The 19,333-nt window shown below is 35.0% G+C and overlaps 1 protein-coding gene across 2 annotated transcripts; it reads left to right on the top strand.

The window, feature by feature from the left end:
• Positions 1-18,895, top strand: LOC149822796 (calcium sensing receptor, chloroplastic-like). Of its 2 annotated transcripts, none has more exons than XM_089980060.1 (6): positions 1-346; positions 1,243-1,488; positions 2,204-2,408; positions 17,678-17,819; positions 17,908-18,039; positions 18,421-18,895. In XM_089980060.1, the coding sequence occupies exons 1-6, from the start codon at positions 89-91 to the stop codon at positions 18,632-18,634; spliced, it is 1,197 nt and encodes a 398-aa protein (XP_089836186.1). In that variant the 5' UTR covers positions 1-88; the 3' UTR covers positions 18,635-18,895. The 2 variants fall into 2 exon arrangements, with proteins under 2 accessions (XP_089836186.1, XP_089836187.1); XM_089980061.1 differs by having other exon boundaries at positions 1,243-1,470.
• The last annotated feature ends 438 nt before the right edge of the window (positions 18,896-19,333 follow it).

Below are 19,333 nucleotides of genomic sequence, written 5' to 3' on the forward strand. Positions count from 1 at the left end.
GCTGCCACTCTCCACCACCCATTTCAAATCACCACCGGCTTTCCATTTTGAGTGGAGTGAGCTACTGAGGTGAGCGGTGGTGGTGGCCATGGCCTTCCATGCAGTAGCTGCAGCGGCGGTGCTTCCCTCTCTTGCTTCTTCACAGCCTCCCAATCCCAAGCTCTCCAGTGCCACCAATAGCGGCAGCTGCACTCCCACCCTCACCCTTCTTCCTGCTAGCTCCAACTCCAACCGATTCTCGAAATTCACCACCATCTCCGCAGCAGCATACGCTCTTCTTGCTGCTGTTTCAGTGCCCAGCGCTAACGCCCTCACCAAGGATGACATCATCACCTCCATTACACAGGTGCCTTCTCTCTCTGGAATCTCTTTCTAATTTCTTTGGAGCAATTAGGAAATTTTCTGAAAAAAGTTGGGTGGTGGTCTCTCTCTCTCTCTCTAGTTTCTTTGGAGCAATTAGGAAATTTTCTGAAAAAGTTGGGTGGTGGTCTCAGTTATGGGATATAAGGGCTCGGAACACCGAGCTAGATTGGTGGGCTCGGCTCAAGGCATTCAAGTTGAAAGGCTTATTCGGGTGCACGTCACTTGCTGCAAGGTCGAATCATAGAGGAAAGAATCCCCGTTGAGTGGCATAGCAGATCCAATGGTCGAGCACGAGTACTTTACAATGTACTCGGGTCACACACAACACTCAACACTGAAAATCGCAGCGGGCGTAGTGATTTTCTGTGTTTTGTATTTGATATGAAAAAATACTGCGCATATAGCGATTTTTTGTGTTCATGTTTTACATAGAAAATCACTACACAGTAGCAATTTTCTATGTTTTATGTGGCTAGACTCGCTAGAGTACTTTGTAAAGTACTGAGACCGATCACAGTCCGGATTGAGTTTTACATCACAGACACCGAGACAAGGCCACAGCCCAACGTGGCACATCTCAGCCCGTGACGGGACGTCTGAACTGTAAGGGTGGTTTCTCATAAAAAAGGTTAAACGCATTATAAGAAAGAAAGAAAGATCTGCATATCAATTTATTGATATTATCTATTGTCCTACCAAATCCAATCCATATTTTTTGTTTTATTTTCTTCTCTAAAGGAAAAATCCCATCATTCTAATCACATTTTCGAGAAATATGAAATATCTAAGTGGTGCAGATAAAAAGATCTGTTCATTGATAAGATAGTGACCGGTGGTTTGATTGACAATAAAAAATGAGTGATCAATTTCTTTATTTAGGTGGAGAGTGCTGTTGAGCAAGCACAGGAGAGTGCTTCAACGGCAATTGCGGTGTCTAAGGATCTTCTCGACGGCTTCCTAAAGGCTGTTAAGCCAGGAGTTGATGTGGCCTTCCCTTATATTCAAAAGGCTGGTAGTGAGGCAATTCGAATAGCTTCGCCTGCGATTTCTGAAGCGACCAAGCAGGCTGAATCCGCTTTACAGAGCTTTGGTGTTGATCCCCAGCCAGTACTCAGTGCAGCAAAAGTTTTCCCTTTTCTTTTCCCTTTTTGCTCATTGCTTATCTTGAATAATCTGATTTATGGACTTGCTTTGTTACAGTAGTTTTTAAGATTGAATGGATTTCTGTAGAATTGCATAAATCTGTTGGTTTTCGTTCTTATAGTTGGATTGTGGAAAATGTCTAGAGTTTTCATTGGGGCTATGTTTGGGAGCCTTAAATTGAGATGGAAATACCATCTACTTGTGTTGCCAAAATGTGGTGCTGAGGATGGAGTTGCCAAAAACATCCTCGTGTTAATAGTGTTGAAATGTGGTGTTTGGGCTGCCAATTCATTCCCAATGCTGTGTTTTGGCAACACCACTGCTCCCAAACAGCAGAGAGCATGAGAACAATGGGGGAAACAGCAACACTCCTCTGATTCAAGTCTCCCAAACAGAGCTTAATTGGCATTGCGCCAAGACTTCAAAATACGATTGGAAGTCTCTGAATTTTTCTCTTGCATGGAATGTTCTAATGCATTTTGAGAATAAGATGATGGGACTTCATTATTGCGAGAATCAAACACAATAAGTATGCGACCTTCGAAATAATTTAGAAGAGAAGCATTCTGGATACATCATTAAGATAGTTGACACTCTGTCAAGTGTCTGCCTGTTGGGTTGATTATTACAGATACGCATATGCGTTCTGTGGTTCTCATTTTTGTTTTAAGTTCTGTACTTTACATTTTGAATGCAGACTGTGGCTGAAACTGCTGGTGGTACAGCAGAACAAACGAGCAGAGTCCTTGAGCAGGCAAAGCCCATTGCATCAGCAACGGTAGAGTCATTGTCTTCATCAGATCCAATAGCAATTGTAGTGGCAGTTGGGGCAGCCTTTCTGTCATACCTTATTCTTCCTCCAATTGGCTCTGCAATTTCTTTCACCCTACGTGGCTACAAAGGTATTGAAAACCCTAAAATATGAACTTGAAGCAACAAATGTGTATGCTTGTGTGCACACGCACACAAATGTTACGAAATGGTACACAACAAATGTGTATGCTATTTATAGGGAAGAAGGAGAGAAAAGGAGAACCCTTCTAGCCATTGGAGAGGATCCAGCAGCTAGAAATACAACGGTTATATAAAGTCAACATTGGTTGACTTAGTCAACCTAAGTTGACTATTATATATATATATATATATATATATATATATATATATATATAAGATTACATCCATCTTCACACCCCTCCTCAAACTTTCACTGTAAGTTTGAAATTACAAGGAAGAACCCCATTACATAAAATGTCTTCATAGACTTCATAAAGTTCATCAATTTGGTGCTTCTTTAAAGGGTGTTCAATCATACGCTCCATTACACAGAGGATCTTCAATATCACTAACGCTTGGATGAAAACCTACAAGAGCAATCTAACACGAAATAACTATACTTATATAAATTATGGAGAGAGAATGGCCAAGCACACAAACATACAATATATAAAAAATATTTAATAATTCAATTTAATATTTTCAAAATAATTTAAAGTAAAAATGATTTAAGACGGTCATTAACTTCAAACATGATAGTCATTGATAAACTCGACTTAATAGATAATCAAAAGTTCTTAACTTATAAGAGAATATAATTGCATATTATCAAAAAGAAAAATGCATGCACGAAATATCTCAAAGATAAGCTCATAACTCAGTAATTACTTTAAACATTCATGAAAACATGCATTATTCAATAAATACATATATTTATCACATTAATGCATAATAGACTTGAAATATGAATTTTTCAAACAATCATTAATACCATGACAAAATAACCCACAAAAGAGTTTAAATCCCAAAATATTTTTACACAGCGGAAGATACAAGAAATGATTTTTATCATTTAATTAAGAGAAGTCAAATACATAAAGATCAATTACATTTTTTAAAGCAATATCAGTCATGCAACTAAAAAAATCACTTATGGATCAATTGTAAATGATAACAATAAACAAACTTTCAAGGACACATGCTTAGAAACAAATGAAAATACAAAAAGAGATCCCAGTGAGGATCCACACAAATACAATAGGAGTGCACAAGCACCAATTTACCAAAAAAGAATACAAAGTGAGAATAATCTCAAGAGCAACCTGATGCTTACAATAGCCACTATAAGTGTACATAATAAAAGAAAAGATTTTACTAATGAAGTTCTTAGAAACACATTAATTAAACTTATGCAAAACAATTAATCATGGAATAACTCATGCAAATAAGGCATATACAATGCAAAATGCATAAAAATATTTCAACAACCATTTATCATAAAAGAGTAAATGAGTTTAGGAAAATTACGAAGGGATTTAAAAAAAAATCTCATACATCATAATGAATGAATTTTGCAAATTAAAACACTAGTTTGACGATCACACACATTCAACTTACTAGATCTCTAATCCTCAAAAATCAAGTGTAGACACTCAAAACAAGTGTATCAACTGTAATGAAATACTAATGAAAAGAAATAATGTCACTAAGTGACTAAGAGATGCACAAGCATACAAGCAATAGTCACAAAGTGGCAATTGACTAACACCCACAATATGAGAGAGAGTGCTAAAAAATATGTAAACTTTTATTGAGAAAATCTTTAACAAACTTACAATATTGAGGGGCAAAGCCTCTTATTTATACACTAGAAGGAACCAAAGACGGGATCCACAAAGAGTCATTGGAGCCCCTCCAATGGTCATATTTATGACCGTTGGAGGGGTCCAGCGACTCTATGGTGGACCCCTCATTACAAAAGGAAAAAGAAAGAAAAAATAAAAATAAAGAAATTAAAAAAGCATATCCATAATGGATATGCGTATATACATATGAAAATACTATTTTACCCCTAGTGGGTATTACAAAATATCTATACATATATATATATAATATATATATATATGTATATATGTCTCTCTCTCTATATATAGATATATATAATGTCTATATATTTTAACACCACCCTCAAACACATGGTGAGATCACTGAGAGTTTGCTAAGGAGAAAGTAGAAGCGAGGTGATGGCAAGGCTTTGGTGAAGAAGTCCGCTAGCTAGTATTTTAAAGTAACATAAGGTAGTTGAATGGTCCCCCGTAAAAATTCATCTCGAACATAGTGTCAATCCTGTAATGAAATATGCGGATAGTCCTCTCATGGAAAGTGTGGTTGCTGGCAATGTAGATGGCACTTTTGTTGTCGCAACAAAGCTTCGAAGCCCCGGTAATTTTGACTCCCATATCTTGAAGAAGACTTCGAAGCCACACCAGCTCCATTGTAGTAGTTGCCATAGCCCTGTATTCTGCTTCAGTAGAAGACAATGAGACTTTCTGCTGTTTCTTGCACCTCCAAGCAATTAGCGAATCTCCTAGGAACACACAAAAGCCAGTAGTTGAGATTCGATCATTTGGGTTTCCTCCCCAGTCAGCATCAGTATAAGCTAGTAAATCTAAGGAAGAGATTGAGGATAGGAATAGCCCTTTAGTCAAAGTATTTTTAATATATCGAATGATCCGGAGCACAACACTCATATGCACAGATGTAAGAGCATGCTGAAATTGGCTTGCAGAGTGCACAGCATGAGCAATATCCGGCCTGGTGATAGTCAGATAGGTGAGGGAGCCTATGAGTTGCCTGTAGGGCGTAGGATCATCCAGCAGAACTCCATCCTCCAGTCGCAGTTTAGCATTGATAACCTCGGGAGTCTCCACCCTTTTATCATCTGAAATCCCAGATTTGGAACATATGTCTGCAGCAAGCTTCATCTGTGACAATATATACCCTCGAGGAGAGTATGCAACTTCTATACCAAGAAAGTACCTGAGAAAACCCAGATCAGACATATCAAAATTATGTTTTAACATATTTTTAACTTTAAGAATACCACTTTCATCATTGCCAGTGATGATCATATCATCAACATAAAGCAGAAGGATGATGATACTATTACCTGCACGTTTAACAAAAAGAGCAGTGTCAGTATAACATGAGCGAAATCCCAATTGTAACATGATAGCACTAAATCTATCATACCAAGCCTTAGGGGCTTGTTTAAGACCATATAAAGCCTTTAATAACCGAAGGGTTTGACCTTGATTAACACTGATTCCCGGCGGAGGGTCCATATATACTTCTTCATTCAATTGACCATTAAGAAAGGCATTTTTAACATCTAATTGGAATATAGGCCATTTCTTAGATGATGCTACCGCAATTAAAGTTCTAACGCTTGTCATGCGAGCCACGGGAGCAAAAGTCTCCTCATAATCGATGCCATATTCTTGTGAGTATCCCTTAGCAACTAATCTAGCTTTATAACGCTCTAGGGAACCATCACTTTTTGTTTTGACTTTGTAGACCCATCGACATCCTATAGCTTTCTTATTTGGAGGAAGGTGAACTATTTCCCAAGTTTTAGCTTTATTTAAAGCATCTAGTTCAACTTTCATTGCTTCACCCCAATGAGGTATACTTTTTGCTTGATTATAATGGGAGGGTTCATAGTAAGAATGCAAGGCTATTAGACAAGCTCTATATTTAGGTGAGAGAGTTTCATATGAGACAAACCTATTAGGTGGAATTAATTCTCTAGAAGAACGCCTAAGGATCATTGATTTTTCTAAGGGAGGTCTCTTCTAGGGATTCATTAAGCCGCAAGAATTTTTCTAAAGCACTAATAGGTTGGGCTTCCTCACGCCGAGTGTATACTTGGAGATTGTCACCATTAGTTGGTGATACATCATTATCATGAGAATCATGAGTATTTTCTAAAACTTCCGGATGACTCAAAGAGTCATCATTTGAATCTTCTAAAAGATCATTGATAAACATATAATCAATTTCATTTGATTTTTCCAATATGTCAAATCCATTTTCATCTTCTAAAAAGGTTACATCTTTGGAGACAAATAACTTATTGTTTTTATGATCAAAGCATCTATAGCCTTTTTGATTTTCACCATATCCTAAAAATACACATTCTATTGCTTTAGGTGACAATTTATCTCTTTTATGTAAAAGAACAAAGCATTTACACCCAAAAATCCGAAGACGATTGTAGTCGGGTGTCATATTAAAAAGTTTTTCATAAGGAGAGATATTGTTCAATTTTGAAGATGACATCCTATTGATTAAATAGGTGGAGGTTAACACGGCTTCGGCCCAAAAATTTTTAGGAATATTTTTAGAAATGAGTAAGGATCTAGTGGTTTCCAAAATATGCCTATGTTTTCTTTCCGCTAGACCGTTTTGTTGAGGAGTTCTTGGGCAAGATTTTTGATGACAAATGCCATATTGTTTTAGATATGATTGAAAATCATTTGATAAGTACTCTTCACCCGAATCGGATCTAAGAATGGATATTTGACTTTGAAATTGATTTTGAACTTTTGCATGGAATTCTTTAAAGAAGTTAAAAACTTCCGATTTAAAGTTAAGAAAATAAATCCATACATATCTAGTATAATCATCAATAAAAGTTACATAATATGAATAACCACCTTTAGATAGAACCGGAGATGGCCCCCAAACATCGGAATGCACCAATTCAAAAGGTCTTGTTGTCACAAAGGATCTAATAGGAAAAAGAGTAGACTTCATTTTGCCAAAAATGCAATCTTTGCAATTGATATCTTTTTCTTTACAAAACTTGTGTCCAAAAGGAAAAAGATACATTTAGAGTAACTTGGATGTCCAAGCCTTTTATGCCAAGTTTAAATATTTTTGTCTTGGACATAAGTACGAAATGAGGTATTTGGAAGCATTAAATTATCCATAAAATAAAGGTCTCCCTTCCTATGGCCTTGCCCAATCCGCTTCCCGGACCGGAGATCCTGCACAAAGCACCCTTGGGATGAGAAAGATATTTCACATCCATGGTCGGTTATTTGAGAAACGGAAAAGAGGTTAAGATTTAATTTTGGAACTATTCTAACTTTTGAAACAAGGAAATTTTGAACATTTTTAGAATCAAGAGTTCCAACACCATTTATTTTGAGAAAAGTTCCATCGGCCGTAGAGACACAAGACATTTTTGAATTGGTGTGCACATTGGTTAATGCATTTTCATGAGGGGTCATGTGAAAAGAAGCTCCGGAATCTAAAATCCAAGAATACGTACTAGGAGGTGATGATGAGGCAATTGCGGCACCGGAGGTAGAAGAAGTAGCCTTTAGAATTTGTTGGAGAGCCAAGGAAATTTGTCCAAGAGTATCTTTGAGATCCCCATTCTTGCCGTCATCTTCTTTGGTGGATGATTCTTCAACGGAAGCCACCTTTGGCTTGAATGCTCCATTTAGCTTTCGGCAAACGGGTTTAATATGTCCCGGTTCATAACAATGATGACATATAATCATTTTTCTTCCACCACTCCCTTGCTTACCAAAATGAGGTGGTTTGTATGTTTTGACATGATTGTCGGGTTTAGATACGGCAAGAACTTCATCAATGCTTTTACCCATATTATGCCTAGTCTCTTCTTGAGTAATCTCGGCAATAGCCTCTTCTAAGGGAGGAAACGTGGATCTATGGAGAAGTGAGGATCTAACTTGTTCAAATTCGGGACGAAGCCCAAATAAAAATTGAAACAATCTATCTTGTTCCATTTGTTTTTGTCTTAGTACCACATCCTCCATAGACACCCATTTAGGCTCTAAAAGAGTCAATTCATCCCACAAAGGATTTAGAGCACTATAATAGTTTTGTATGCTCATGTCACCTTGTTTTGTGGTTCTCACCTTTTCTTGCAAAAAATAAGCTCTTGCAAGATCCTTTTGGGTAAACATACCCTTCATAAAAAACCAAGCTTCATTTGCCCTGCGGAATTTTGCAATATTTGCACATACCTTAAGTTTAACATTATTCATAAACCATGCTAGGATTTTTGCATGGTTACTCTCCCAATCTTCCATTTGATGATGATAATCTTCAATAGCCTTGAGACGAGCATCGCCTTCAAGTGCTTTCTCTTGATCTTCTTCCATCTTTGTGAGCTTAAGTTGGGGTTCCGGAATGGTCCCCATTACATAACCCCAAAGCTTCCCTTTGAGATTATTCTCCATTGCGGATGCCCACATCATGTAATTTTTTCCATTGAGCTTGAATGATAGATCGATCTTGACTTCCATTGCTACAAAATGAAGGTGAGAGAGAAAAGAAAAAAAAAGAAGTAGAGAGATACACAATTTTACCTTAGAAGATCGTAACCTGGCTCTGATACCATGTAATGAAATATGCGGAAGAATCCAAGAATGCTAAAGCATTCACTATGTCCCACACGGACAAATGCAACAAGCATAAGAGAGGAAATCCACTAAGGGATATACGAAAGGCCTTATAAAAAGGCTACACACATGAAAAATAATATCACTATTATTGAAGAGAAGCTCTCAAGAGCAATACAACATACAAGGGGGGTTCCCCCTATTTATAAGAAAAGGAGACCAAAGGGGCTCCCAATAGAGTCGTTGGGAGCCCCCAACGGTCACAATTGTGACCGTTGGGGGCCCCAACGACTCCATTGTGGGGCCCCTTTTCGGTATCCAAAAAGCAATTTAAAAAATAAAAAAACAAAAATAAAAAACAGCAAAATGAAAGAAATAAAACAAGTACCCCTATTGGGTACTTGTGAAATGACCATAATACCCCTATCGGGTATTATGGTGAATATACATCTATATTTATATATATATATATATATAGATGTATATAATTACATATGTTTTAACAAATCCATCTCTATATGCTTTGTTTGTTTATGAAAGGTGTGGTTGCTAGCAATGTAGATAGCACTCTTATTGTCGCAGCACAACTTCGAAAGAGTAGAGAGAAAGACACACATATCTTTAAGCAGACTTCTCAACCAGACAAGTTCAGTGGTGGTGGTGGTGGTGGCCATTGCTCGATACTCAGCTTTTATAGAAGAAAGACACACCTTCTGTTGTTTTTTATATCTCCAAGAGATTAATGATTATCCAAGTAAAACACAATAGCTTGTTGTAGAAATACAATAATTGGGGTTACCCTCCCAATCATAGTCAGTATAAGCATTTAAATTAGGAGATGAAGAGGAAGGTAAGAATAGTCCTTTGGTTATAGTTTCTTTTAAATATCTGATAATTCTCATGACAGCAGCCATGTGAATAGAAGTAGGAGCATTCTGAAATTGGCTTGCACTGTGAACAACATCAATAATATATGGCCTGGTAATAGACAAATATGTTAGTTATCTAATTAGTTGACGATAACTTGTGTGATCTTCTAAAGGAGTTTCAACTTCCATCATTGGCTCTCATCTTAGCGTTGATTACTTCTTGAGTCTCCACTTTCTTTTCATCACTTAATCTAGACTTAGCAATAATGTCTGATTCAAGCTTCATCTGAGACAGAACATACACCCAAGGAGAATATGCAACTTTGATCCCTAAAAAATACCTTAGAAATCCAAGGTCAGACATATCAAAAATATATTTAATTTTTTTTTAATAAGCTCAATGCCCTTTTTATTATTCTCAGTGATGATCATGTCATCAACATATAATAATAAGATAGTTATGTGATCTCCTACAAATTTAACAAATAAAGCAGTATCAGTATAACAAGAAGTAAAACCATTAGCAAGAACAACTTTACTAACAAGATCATACCAAGCTTTTAGAGCTTGTTCAAGGCCATAAAGAGCTTTGTTAAGTTTAAAAAAAAATTATCAATCTCAAGACCCGGTGGAGGATCCATAAATACTTTTTCACAAAGATTCTCATTTAAAAATGCATTTTTAATATCTAATTGATAAATAGGCCAATGTTTAATAGGTGCTAAAGCTACTATGGTTCTTATACTAGTCATCCTAGTAACTGGGGCAAAGGTTTCTTCATAATCTATTTCATATTCTTATACGTATCCTTTAGCAACTAACCTAGCTTTGTATTTTTTTAATGTCTTATCACTATTGGTTTTAACTTTATAAACTTATCTACATCCAATAGTTTTTTTTTCTAATAGTTGACTTACAATGGTCCAAGTGTTAGCCTTGTTGAGTGCTTCTAGTTCAAGTCTCATAGTATCAATCCAATGTGGATGTTGCTTAGCTTCTTTAAAATTGGAAGGCTCATGATAGGAATGTATCATCATTAGACAAGTTCTATAATTTGGAGAAAAGGAATCATACGACAAATTTTTGAGGAGGTCTACTATTCCTAGAGGATCGCCTGGGTTGGGTTTCTTCAACTTGATCTTTTAAAGAGATGTCTTGAGAGTATATATCGAAAGCACTTTGATGTTCATTGCCCTCACGCCGAGTATACACATGCATACTATTAGGATTCTCATTGTGAAAATCATTAATTTGATATAACAAAGCATCATTTTGACAAGAATTGTCATCACAAATATTGTCACAAATTAAATCATTTTTAGACTTATTTCTAGGTAATAAGTCAAAAAAGGAAAGAATAGTCAATTTCTTCTTTAGATTTTTGAATTCCAAAACCATTTTGCTCTTCAAGAAAGGTCACATTTCTTGAAATATAAAGTTTGTTATTTTAAATATCATAACATCTATAACCTTTTTTATTTTCACCATATCAAATAAAAGCATATTCAAGAGCTTTTGATAAAAGTTTATCTTGTCCTTGAAAAAGAACAAAGCACTTACAACAAAAAATCCTCAATCTTTTAAAATTCAGAAATATTTTAAACAAATTTTCAAAGCGAGAAATATTTTTTAAGGAAGTGGAAGGCATTCAATTTATGAGATAAGTTGCGGTAAGAGTGACTTCGATCCAAAAGTTCTTTGAAACATTTTTAGAAACAAAAAGAGTCCTTGTTGTTTCAATGAGATGCCTATGTTTTCTCTTGAAAAGACCATTTTGTTGGAGAGTTTTAGGGCAAGATCTTTGTTGTAGAATGTCATTTAGTTTAAGATAGTTTTGAAATTCTTTTGACATGTATTCTCCTTCAAAATTGGATCTAAAAATGGCTATGTTGTGTTGAAATTGATTTTGAATAAGAATATGAATTTTTTTAAATATGGAAAAGACATGAGATTTGTTTTTGATAAAGTAAACTCATGTGTATCTAATAAAATCATCAATAAAGACAACATAATATGAATATCCTCCTTTAAACATAACGGGTGTCGGTCCCCATATATTTGAATGCACTAGTTTAAATGGTCTTTTGGAAATAAAATTGCTATGTAAATACGAAAGAGAATGCATTTTTCCAAGGATACAATCATTGCAAGTAAATGTATTTTCATTACATTTTTTTTCAGAAAAGAAAAAAATACAACTTGGAAATACTAGGGTGACCAAGCTTTTTGTGCCAAGTCCCAAGATTTTTAGATTGAATGAGATTACAAAAAGATTTGGATGGCAAAGATAAAAAATCCATGTAATATAGGTCTCCTCTTCTATGGCCTTGCCCAATCCGCTTCTTGGATCGGAGATCCTGCACATAACAACTGGTTGGTGAAAAAGAGACACATCTAAAATCGGTAATTTGAGAAACGAAAAAAAAGTTTAAATTAAGTTTTAGAATGATTTTAATTTTTGGAACATGAAATTCTTTGTTTTGTGCAAAAACTTTTTCAAGACTTCTCATTCCTTGAATATCTAGTAATGTTCCATTGGCCGTGGAAACAAATAATTTAAAAGAATTAAGACTTGATTTGGATAAAAGAGATGCATTCAGAGTCATGTGGAAAAAGGCACATGAATCAAGGATCCAAGAGAACATACCCGGAGTGGATGAGATCACGGCACCAGAGGTAGAAGGTGTGAAAGAATTGATCCTCGTGAATTGTTGGAGAGTTTCGGTAAGTTGAGCAATGGAGTCCTATATGTCTTCATCTCTCATTGAATCTTCACTTGAATTGCTTGGACAATTTCCAACGGAAGTCACCTTCCTTTTGTGCTTAGGACAAATAATGGCGACAAATAATTTTTCTTCCTCCACCATTATTATTTTTTCAAAAATGAGGAGGTTTATATGTCCTCATTTTATTTTCCGGTCTAGATACCATATGTACTGCATCAATATCTTTCTTAAGGGCCAAACGAGTTTTTCTTGTCATAAATCGGCTAAGATTTCACTAAGAGGGGTAAAAGCCCTGTGAAGAAGAGATCCTTTTAGTTGTTCAAATTTGGGACGAAGCACATGAATAAATTAAAAAATCCGTTCTCTCTCTATTTGCTCTTGCCTCATGACTATAGCACTTCCTTTCCACTGTGGTTTGAGAAGAGCAAGTTCATCCCACAACGGAGATAGAGTATTATAGTAGTCTCTAATGTTTATATCCCCTTGCTTGGTTCATCTTATTTTTTATTGCAAAAAGAATTGTTTAGCAAGGTCTTTTTAAGTGTACATACCTTTCATAAAGAATCATGCTTTATTTTCTTTCTTGAATTTAGCAAGGTTTGACACAAATTTTGAGCTCCACATTATTCATGAACCATGCCAATATTTTGGCATGCTCACTTTCCCAATCTTCAACTTTAGATTGGTATTCTTGGATAGCTTTGGCCTTTTCTTCTTCATTCAAGGCTTTTTCTTTATTTTCCTCCAATTTGGTAAGCTTTAATTGTGATTCCGGAATGGTTCTACGTACATATCCCCAAAGTCTTTTACCTTTGAGGTTGTTTTTCATGGTGGTCGCCCACATTCTATAGTTGGTTCGATTCAATTTGAATGAAAGATCGATCTTTGTATCTTTGTCGAACATCATGGAAGAAGTTGAAGAAGAAGAACAAATGTGTGATACTTAAAACTTCTCACACGTAAGCAAGAGTGCCCTAATAATGCTTTCACAACCAAGCTCTGATACCATGTAATGAAATACTAATGATAAGAAATAATGTTAATAAGTGACTAAGAGATGGACAAGCATACAAGCAATAGGCAACTAATGGGAAAAAATACAATAGGCCACAATGTGACAATTGATTAACACCCATAGTATGAGAGAGAGAGAGAGAGAACTAAAAAATATGTAAACTTTTATTGAGAAAAGCTTTAACAAGCTTGCAATAGTGTAGGGGCAAAGCTCCTTATTTATACACAAAAAGGAACCAAAGAGGGGCTCCACAAAGAGTCGTTGGAGCCCCTCCAATGGTCATATTTATGATTGTTGGAGGGTTTCAATGATTCTATGGTGGACCCCTCATTACAAAAAGAAAAATAAAGAAAAAAGAAAAATAAATAAATTAACAAAGCATATCCATAATGGATATGCATATATACATGTGTAAATACTATTTTACCTCTAGTGGGTATTATAATATATATATATATAGATAGATAGATAGATAGATAGATAGACATATATATATATATATAAAATATATATGTATATATGTCTCTCTCTCTCTATATATATATATATATGTATATATATATATATATATATATATATATATATATATATATATAATGTCTATATATTTTAACATCAACGACTAGAACAAGAGCATAATTACAAAGCCAACGATAGGCTAAAATCACACACGAAGGTGTGAACAAACATCTCTTGTCTATATATAATGATACTCAAAACAAGTGTATCAACGACTAGAACAATATCATAATCACAAAGCTAACGATAGGCTAAAATCACACACGAAGGTGTGAATAAACATCTCTTGTCTATGTATAATGATACTAAAAAAGCAAGTGTATCAACAACTAGATCAAGAGTATAATCTCAATGCTAACAATGGGCTAAAAATACACACGAAAGTGTGAACATTTCTTGTCTACATATAATGACACTTAGATAAGAGACATAAAGAGGAGAAGACACTTGAGGTAAGAAAGCTTGTAATAAAAACAAACTAATGTTATCAATAAGAATATTAATTTTAACCATCTTTCGAAACACCATGGTTTCAAAAATAGAGTCATCACATATAAACAGAGTTATAAGCATCCATAAAAACAATAGTCATACAAAAAATGAATGATACAACACACTATAAAATGAGGTGTACACAACTCACCCCAACAACATCTCTGAATTAACAAAAGCATATATGGATTCAGAGGCCAATCAACTATCAATCAGATCCAAAACTGGTGTCAACACGACACACGAACTTTGATAATTGTTGATTGATAAGATGATTTGAGGTGCACACATAACTCACCTCAACCCCTGACCCAACAGGAATGCCAAGAGAGATGATGCATCATATATAAAATTCTGCGATGGACAAAAACAATGCCATAAGAAGGCAATAAATACCCATGAAAATCAATTTTCAAATAGGTGAGTTCATATCAAACAACCGATTTGAAAAAACAAATTTTAAATCAAATCCAGATGCAATCACATGCAATGCAACATAGGATGTCTTATGACAATTTTTACAAATTTGAATAAGCAAATAAGTATGCAAATACGATGCTTGAGAATCTTTAAAAGGATCACAAGTCCATTACTCAAGAAATAAGTGAACTAAGGCACATCTCATACAACAAATTCAATAAATATCACTAAATAGACAAGAATAACATATATAATCTTTAGATCTAAATCTATTATGAGGCAATTGAATGCAATATATTGAGATTTCAATAAAGCTAAGTGCAAAATCACACAAATACAAAACCACTAGGAGCCAACTAAGAACTATGCATAAACATAAAAATGTTGACATTATTGATAAAATGTTCTCAAAGTGCCATAGAGATTTTAATTACATAACTATGAACCCACGTATGATCGCATTAAACAAGAGATTTTTCTCCCAATGCAATGAGAATACAATATCCAAGATGCATGATATAAAATATCAATACTCAAGAAAGAAACCACTAAGATAAGCACAAAAAAAAGATTCGAGTATATGATAACAAGTCATGCTTATGCTATTCAATAAAGACTATTTGGGGTATATACCTAAAGATGCCTTAATCCAACACAAGTCATTTGAAAATAGTCTTAATAGAACAATGTCACTCAAACATACATGAAATAACACATTCACATGATAATAGAAAAACCTTATGAGAACAATGTCACTCACACAATACATATTTTTAATCTTTATGCTTGATCACATCACAAAAACTAAATCCAAAAGATAGTCCACACATACGTCAAGAGACATTCAAAAACGAAATTTAGTATTTTGCAAAAACATAAAACACATAAGATTTTAAGAAACCACATATTTTGCAAAATATAAATTTTCACTACACATATCATATATTTCAAAAATATTTAATTTTATCACAGCCCTTTTACAAATACTTACCATACATATGAAAATAGAAAAGCCAAAGATACATACCAGAATACAAAATTCTTAAATCTATACTATCCATTAGTACAATTTTTTCTCAAAACTGCAAACCTTGCTCTGATACCATGACACGAAATGGTATGGATCCCAATGCACTCCGAAATACGTCCCATAAGCCAAAAATACAATGTAGTTAAACACTCTTTCACAATAAAAATACCCATAGAACACAAGACTTAAAAATAAATAATTTCCTTAGGTATGAAATTCAAATAATACAAAAAAATAAAAAATTGCAAAATAGCCTCACTACAACACTCAAAACACTTAAAACCTAGAAATCTACCCATCACTCTCTCTTTACAACACACACACACACACACCTATTTATAGGGAAGAAGGAGAGAAAAGGAGAAAGGGAGAACCCTTCTAGCCGTTGGAGAGGATTCAACGGCTAGAAATATAACCGTTGGACCCTCTCCAACGGTTATATAAAGTGAACATTGGTTGACTTAGTCAACCCAAGTTAACTATTATATATAATATATATATTATATAAATAACAATATATATACATATATATTATGTATATCATATATATATCATATATAAATATATGAAGATATATATAAGGTTACATCCATCTTAACAACAAACACAACCCACAAATTTGGGTGCACATGCAAACACAAATTAAAGTTAGGATCTTCATTAGAAGAAAAGAAGAGACAAGAAACATTGTTAAAGGAATACAAACAATGAGCACTAGTCATGACCCAGATGAAGAATTTGGTTTGTGAATAGGTTTATGCAAGAGTTCTAAAAGAATAACACGGAAAATGATTATTAATATTGAATCTACTGTCTTTTAGAGATCACTTGGAACTTTTATAAAAAGTCTGTGTTTTGAGAACCCTATACTTTGGTTCTTTACTTTTATCTGCCAGAGAATTTCAAGTACAACAAATACTTTGGAGAATATGCCTTTGTTTCCTTGTAGCAAGTTGCTCTTCCCATTGATGCCATATTCCCATTTGATCCAATTTCTTATTTGAACTCAAAGTGTGCAAACTTGGTGGATCTTATATGCCAAAATGTTTTACACAATGGGATGCAGCACTCAATGCAGATGGACTCGAAGTTCAAGGTGAAAGCAGTTAATGAAAGATGAAGCTGGTCATATTAAATTATTAATCGTATTGTGTTTGGGTGCTATTTACTGATCTGGGGTTTGTGGCTGTGAACTTATTGTGTGGACACTATGAAATTACATATGGCTGTCACATGAGAACAATCAATTTTGTTTGAGATGGAGAAGGTGTAAGTGCAAATTGAAATATGTACAGGGGAAAGCATTTAGAGCCGTAGACATAAACTGCATTTACAGACAAGTGTCCCAGAAAATCTGAACCTCTTCAGAAGCTCTCCTGAACATGCTGATTTTTTCAACTCCTTCCAGTGCTAGATCAATCTTAACACTTTGGGTTTAAAGAATGGTACCCATATTACTACCCATGATTCCTTGGACTTGTTTGTTGCTCAACATTAACTTAGGATGAATGTGGTATGCCACCTATGCTTGTCTGGCTAACTTGAGCTTTCATCAATCGGGGATTATGCTTGGCCTTGCTATCTTGAATGAGAGATTATGCTTGTGTTCAATTTTCATCAGTGTAGAGATCATGTATGTGGATGATGTAAAATGTTGTTTTGGCTAAAACACTCAGTGAGCCAATAATGGCCATTGTTTTCTAAGGCCCTATCTGACTGTATTCTCCAGAAATCTACAACTAGGTGCATTAGAGGCTAATTTGGTTCATGTAGGCCCAGATGTTATGCATGCACTTGCCCGCTATCCTGATACTCTGTGTATCAATTTTTCATCTTTCTGGTTTCTTTGAAAGCTAAGTGTTTGTTCTGTTCCTTTATATTTTAAGGTGAGCTCAGTCCTGCTCAAGCACTGGACCTTGTCTGTTCACAAGATCATCTTCTTATAGACATCCGCTCAGAGAAGGAGAAAAATAAAGCTGGAATTCCTCGCTTACCATCTAGTGCTAAAAACAAGCTTATCTCTATACCGTAAGTTACTTCTCTTTAAGCTTTTTAATGATTTAAGCTGAACTGGTAATGGATTGATTTATTCATGGTTCTTAATCTTCTATGGCAGTTTAGAAGAACTTCCAACTAAGATAGGAAGCATTGTGAGAAATCCTAAGATGGTGGAAGCTCAAATAGCCGCTCTAAAGATCTCATACCTTAAAAGAGTTTATAAAGGATCAAACATCGTGATCATGGACTCGTGAGTTTACTCTGCTACTGAACTTAAGCTGCCATCCATACCAAGTTCCTAAACTGTCAGTGCTAGTTAAACTCGTAGAGAATTTGCATTGAGAAAAAAAGAAATTTCTTATGCCAGTTCATCTTTAAGTTTTGATTCAGAGAATCCCGTTTTCCAGAGGTGCACATTCATGAAAGTTGGACTTTGCGAGACTTTTATTACTTATTTATCTTCCAATGCATTACAAGATTTTCATATTCTTTGTTGTCTAATTTTTTGTAACTTGCTTCTCTTTTTTAATTCCTTTTATTTCATGATTTTTTTATAAATCCACAAGTGTAAAAGTCTGTGATGAGCGTTATGCTTTTAGTCAGTTTTGTTAATATTAAGTTGGTTGTACAGGTACATGGATATGTCAAAAATTGTGGCAAAATCATTAACTGGTCTTGGTTTCAAAAACTGTTGGGTCCTGGCTGATGGATTCTCTGGCAACAGAGGATGGTTGCAAAGTCGTCTTGGGACAGATTCATACAATTTCTCCTTTGCAGAAATTATATCTCCATCTAGAATTATCCCTGCTTCAGTCAGACGTTTTGGTACTACGTCATTCCAATAAACTAGGAAGCTTCTTCTAGGAGGATGATTGAGAAGTTCTTGTCTGAAGAATTTAATGCATGCCAATTATGCATCCCCTGTGAATGACCATAAATGTAAGCTTTTTGGGCCACCACTTCTTCCTGGAAAGCTCCTTCTGATGCCAAGCAATCCAATGTGCAACAGAAAACGATATTATTGTTTGAAACTGAAGTTTGCTCTCTTCAGTTAACTTGCTTTCCTTTGTGCCTTAATGGTAAATGCAATTCTTCTAACATTTTCATGACTTTTTTCAAAGTGAACAGAATAATATGATTCGAGAATTAGTAGCTTAGACTGAGAAGAAAATGGAACCCTCTAAAGGAAATATGAGAGCCAGTGAATAGTTCATATGCAGATCACATTCATGGAGGTGCTGAGAACATGATCATTCTTCTACTAAGGGCATACAATTCAGATGTGATGGTGACCATTCGCTATTTGTCTACCTGTATCTACCAATGGTAAAGGTCTTGGTCCATCACCAGGGTGAGATGCTCTGAGGGGTACTTGGATATAAGGCTGGTAAATTGTAACCACTTGGTTAGTGGAGGCTGGACACCTCTACTAACCATGTGGTGAGATATGGTAGTCTCTCAAAACTAAAACTTTTATTGCAATGCATATAAAAGTTGATTGTTTTGAATAAGAATCAAGATAATAACATGATGAGCATACATGG

Source organism: Nuphar pumila, chromosome 11, assembly GCF_984573655.1.
Source record: "Nuphar pumila chromosome 11, dmNupPumi1.hap1.1, whole genome shotgun sequence".
Lineage (NCBI taxonomy): Eukaryota > Viridiplantae > Streptophyta > Magnoliopsida > Nymphaeales > Nymphaeaceae > Nuphar > Nuphar pumila.

Excerpts from the sequence above, each read along its gene's own strand:
- LOC149822796 (XM_089980060.1), top strand. The coding sequence starts at position 89 with ATGGCCTTCCATGCAGTAGCTGCAGCGGCGGTGCTTCCCTCTCTTGCT. Across the intron at positions 2,409-17,677 it reads CACCCTACGTGGCTACAAAG|GTGAGCTCAGTCCTGCTCAA; the intron begins GTATTGAAAACC and ends TTATATTTTAAG. Across the intron at positions 18,040-18,420 it reads AACATCGTGATCATGGACTC|GTACATGGATATGTCAAAAA; the intron begins GTGAGTTTACTC and ends TTGGTTGTACAG.